This window comes from Muscardinus avellanarius (assembly GCF_963383645.1).
Source record: "Muscardinus avellanarius genome assembly, chromosome: 18".
In the NCBI taxonomy this organism is placed as follows: Eukaryota; Metazoa; Chordata; class Mammalia; order Rodentia; family Gliridae; genus Muscardinus; species Muscardinus avellanarius.
The window spans coordinates 7875025-7880163 of NC_137804.1; the positions used below are offsets into that span (position 1 = coordinate 7875025).

Genomic DNA, 5139 nt, shown 5'->3' on the forward strand with positions numbered 1-5139 from the left:
CCCTCGTACCCTGTGGGGTCTGCTCACCCTCTGCCTTCTTTTCGTCTGGGTGGTTCTGTTATTGGGGAGTTTGGGGGGTTTGGGTACTGGGGATGGAGCCCAGGGGCATTCTACCTCTGAGAGACACCTCCAGCCCTATATTTTGTTCTTTATTTTGGAACAGGGTCTCAGTGAGTTGCAAAGGGCCTCACTAATTAGCTGAGGCTGGCTTTGAATCTGCGCAATCCTCCTGTCTCAGCCTCTCAAATGCTGGGATTACAAGCATGAGCCACCACGCCCAGCTCCCCTTTTTTATTTTTGCTTTTATTTATTTATTTTGAAACAGAGTCTTGCTAAGTTGCTGAGGCTGGTCTCGAACCTGCGATCTTCCTGTCTCAGCCTCCCCAGTACTGGGATTAGAGGCATGGATTCACTGATGATCTTTGAGAGTTCTTTGTCAAGTATGTATCTGCAAATATTTTTCTCAGTTTATACCTTGGCCTTTCATTTTCTTAGCAGTGTTTTTGTAGAGCAAAGGTTTTACTTTTGATGAAGCATAATTATTATTTGTTTTTATGGGTTGTGCTTTTGATGTCATGTTCAAGAGCTCTTCGTCAAACCTCAAAAAATAAATTTTTTCCTCTGTTTTTTCTTTAAAGTTTTACAGTTAGCCAGATGTGCTGGTGCAACCCTGCAATCTCAGTACTTGGGAAGCTGAGACAGGAGAATTCCAGCCTCAGAAACTTAGGTCGTCAGCAATTCAGCGAGACCCATTTCAAAATAAAAACGCTGGAGCTGTAGATTAGAGGTAGACTGTCCCTGGGTTCGATTCCCAGTACCACAAAAGTAAATAAATTAAGTAATTAATTAAATAAAATGTTATATTAGCCAGACACAGTGCCACACACTCATAAGCCCTGTACTTGAGAGGCTGAGACAGGAGGATTACAGGTTTGCAACCAGCCTCAGCTATTTAGTGAGATTCTCCACAACTTAGTGAGACCCTGCTTCAAAGTAAAGAATAAAAAAAAAGGGACTCGGGGTGCAGCTCAGAGGTAGAATGCCCAGGGTTCAATCTGTGGTTCAGGGAGTTGAATTGTTGGCCCAGTATTTGGGCTCAGAGGGACAGATCCTTTGCCTCGCCTGGCCGGCCGCACGCCGCACAGGGCCTCACAGAGGGTCGGAGCCCGGTTCTAGTTAACCAAATGCACAAGAACATTTAAGCATTCTTGATTTGAAGGAGTGAAGTTCTTAATTTTCTTTCTTTCTTTCTTTCTTTCTTTCCTTTCTTTCCTTTCTTTCTTTCTTTCTTTCTTTTTTTGGCAGTACTGGGAATGGAACCCAGGGCCATTCTACCTCTGAGCTACACTCCCAGCCCTAGTTTTTTATTCTTTATTTTAAAACAGGGACTCACTGAGTTGCAAAGGGCCTCACTAAGCAGTAGCTGAGGCTGTCCACGAACCACGATCCTCCCATACCAAATGCTGGGATTACGAGCATGCACCACCACACCCGGCTCATAATTTTCTGGGTTTTTGTTTTTTGTTTTGTGTGTGTGTGTGTGTGTGTGTGTGTGTGTGGTACTAAGGATGGAACCCAGAGGCTTTCTACCTCCGGGCTATACTCCCAGACCTATTTTATACTTTATTTGGAAACAGGGTCTCACTGAGTTGCTGAGAGCCTCACTTAGTAGCTGAGGCTGGCTTCGAACCCACACGATCCTCCTATCTCCGCCTCCTGAGTGCGGGGATCACAAGCGTGCACCACGCCCAGCTCATTTTGACAAATTTCAGTGATTACATTTGGTTCTCTAACCATCATCAGAAACAAGATGCATGCCAGGCACAGTGCTGCATGCCTGTGACCCTGGTATTTGGGGAGCTGAGACAGGAAGATCACAGGTTCAAGGACAGCCTCAGCAAGTAGTGAGACTCTCCTCCACCTACAAGACCCTGTTTCCAAATAAAGAATAAATATGTCTGGGACTGGAGCTCAGAGGTAGGATGCCCCCAGGTTCCATCATCAGTACCAAAAAAAAAGTGAGCGTCCTGTTCATCTGACACATGTAACTCCACACACATTCACATATCACACGTGTGTGTGTGTGTGTGTGTGTGTGTGTGAGAGAGAGAGAGAGAGAGAGAGAGAGAGAGAGAGAGAGAAAGAGAGAGAGAGAGAGAGAGAGGGGAAGAAGAAGAAGAAGGAGGAGGAGGAGAAGGAGGAGGGGAGAGGGGAGGGGAGGAGAGGGGAGAGGGGAGAGGGGGGAGGGGAGAGGGGAGAGAGGAGAGAGGAGAGAGGAGGAGAGAGGATAGCAAGCTGCTCCGAGATGTCTGGCTGCAGGCGCTGGACGTCTAGTTCACTTCCCCAGACGAGCCCTTTAGGGAAGGCTTGAAGACTCGGAGTGTGCGCCGGCCCTCGGTGGCCCCGCGGGACCGAGGCTGTCTCTGCAGTGCCCCGGGCAGAGCGAGGGCGCTGTGCCCATCTCGCTGACGGCGCCCATCGCTCACGGCTGCGCCCTGTCTCCTCCAGGGGATGAACAGTCAGTACGCCCGCCGGGAGGTCTTCTGCGGGAACACCTGCCTGGAGCTCAAGCGCTTCTGGGAGCGGGAGATCGGCAAGCAGACGGGCTACCGGGAGTCGGAGGAGCACCGCCTGGGGAGGAGCGCGCTGCGCAGGTGCCACGGTTTGCTTAGTGCTTTAACAGGCCTTATAAGACCCGCGTTAGGTTCACAGCCAAGGAGAGGTGAGGAGAGGTGCAGGTGTGCGCCAGCACCTGGCTCCCCTCTGGTTTGGGGTTTTGTTTTGATACTGAGGATGGAACCCAGGGACACGTTCCCTCTGAACTACACACCCAGGTGTGTGCGTGTGCGTCACTGAGGTTTGAGCGCGGAGGCACTCCGCCTTCAAGCTACACTCCCAACCCAATTTTATTTCTTATTTGGAAACAAGATCATGCTAGGTTTATTTGAGTCCCACTACTTCTGAGGTTGTCCTCAAACCTGTGATCCTCCTGTCTCAGCCTCCCAAGCACAGAGATTACAGGTGTGTGCCACCACATTCGACCCAGACCCTTTTTTTTTTTTTTTTTTTTTTGGTACTGGGGATGGAACCTAGGGACATTCTACCTCTAAGCTACACCCCAGCCCTATTTTTTCTTTTTTCTTTTTTTTTTTTTTTGGTTTTTTTTGGTGGTACTGGGGTTCCTGGGAGCCCTTCTACCTCTGGGCTACACTCCCAGACCTATTTTAACATTTTTATTTGGAAACAGGGTCTCCTAAGCCAGCGCGCGTGGGTGGCTTCGAACCTGCGCGATCCTCCTATCTCGGCCTCCCAAGCGCGGGGATTACAAGCGTGCGCCACCACGCCCGGCCATATTTTTTCATTATTTTGAAACAGAGTCTCACTGAGTTGCAAAGGGCCTCACTAAGTAGTAGCTGAGGCTGTCCATGACCACAATCCTCCCTTCCCCCACCTCCCCAATGCTGGGATTACAAGCGTGTGCCACCACGCCCGGCAGCCTTTTTATTTTGAAACAGGATCTTGCTAAAGTGTGAGGCTCTTGCCAAGTTGCTGAAGCTGGCCTTGAACCTGTGATCCTCCTGTCTCCGCCTCCCAAGCCCTGGGGTTACAAGGTGTGCACCATGGCACATCTGGTTTTGAAAAATAGCTTTGCCGGGTGAAGAATTCTAGATCAACGGGTTTCCCCTGTACTTTAAAGACATCCACTTTCAAAAAGAGAGCTGAGCTGGGCGGGGTGGCATACGCGTAATCCCCGCGCTTGAGAGGCAGAGACAGGAGGATGCGCAGGTTTGAAGCCAGCCGCGCGCGCTGGCTTAGGAGACCCTGTTTCCAAATTTAAAAAATATATATTAAAATAGGTCTGAGAGTGTAGCCCGGAGGTAGAAGGGCTTCCAGGAACCCCAGTACCACCAAAGAGAGAGAGAGAGAGAGAGAGAGAGAGAGAGAGAGAGAGAGAGAGAGAGAGAAAGCTGAGAGGCTGAAGATTGCAATCCTTAGGGCGGGAAGCGAGCTTTCCACTCTCCTGGGCGGGCGCAGTGACTGCTCAGAGCCCCACTTGGCGATGCAGGTTGCCTGCAAGCCCTCAGGACCTTGGACACGGTGGGGGTGGGGGAGCCCCACCCGCCAGCAGCCTGGGCCCAGCCACCTGCCTCTGCCTCCAATGCAGGCTCAGAGAGGAATGGAAGCAGAAGTTGGAGACCAAGCTGCAGCTGCACAACGGCCCAGACGGGGCCGAGAAGTGCGCTCGGGTGGGCTGAGGGCCAGAGCCAGGCCCCGCGCAGAGCCGTCCCCCTGCGCTCCTCCTGGGCCGCCAGAGCTCCTGGGCCAAAGAGGAGCCTGCTCCGAGCAGGCACCAGGCTCCCGCGGCAAACTTGACGTCCACGCTGCTGATTGTAAAACCCTCGTTCTAAGTTCCAAGCACGCCCGGGGAGTTCCGGGTCTGCAGAGTCGCGCCCCAGACGGCCCACGCAGTCTCGCTCCGCTTTTGCGCAGGACACGGCTTCCTGACGAATTGCTTTAGTTTTCCTTTGGTGAGAAGAGAAATGCACCCGTCTGTACAAATAAAAATAGTGTTGAGAGTCATGAAATCAGGTTGGACAATAAATTGATCTCTATATGAATCTAACTAGCTTTTAAAAATGTTTATCAATAATATTGGGATCATTTTATTAAAATCCAGGGTCATGCATCCTGTGGGCTCTTTGTTCATGGTGTTAACTAAATCCTCAGGTGTGCACTGGTCGCCTGTGCCCGCTCAGCCAAGCTGTGTCAGACTTCACCACACAGGTGGTGGACCTCGCCACTCGCAGCTCCGCAGCTCCGCTGTCCTCCGGGCATGGTGGCACGCACCTGCAGTCTCAGCGCTTGGGAGGCTGAGGCGGGGACTGCACTTCAGGGCTGGCTTTGGCAACTCAGCAGCACCCTTAGCAACTTAGCAAGACCCTGTCTCCAAAAAAATAATAAAAATAAAAAGAGCTGGAGGAGAGGCCGGGCGTGGTGGTGCACGCTTGTAACCCACCATTTGGGAGGCTGAGGCTGGAGAATTGTGGTTCGTGGACAGCCTCAGCTACTTAGAGAGACCCTTCGCAACTCAGTGAGACCCGGTTTCAAAAATAAAAAGGCTAAAAATTAGGGCTGGGA

At 51.3% G+C, this 5139-nt stretch overlaps 1 protein-coding gene across 1 annotated transcript; it reads left to right on the forward strand.

Annotated features, from left to right (window-relative positions):
• Nucleotides 1-2511: 2511 nt before the first annotated feature.
• Nucleotides 2512-4256, forward strand: FAM240A (family with sequence similarity 240 member A; the record flags this gene model as incomplete). The annotated part of the gene is made up of 2 exons (XM_080715775.1): nucleotides 2512-2654; nucleotides 4166-4256. The coding sequence occupies 2 exons, from the start codon at nucleotides 2512-2514 to the stop codon at nucleotides 4254-4256; spliced, it is 234 nt and encodes a 77-aa protein (XP_080571901.1).
• Between the last annotated feature and the right edge of the window lie 883 nt (nucleotides 4257-5139).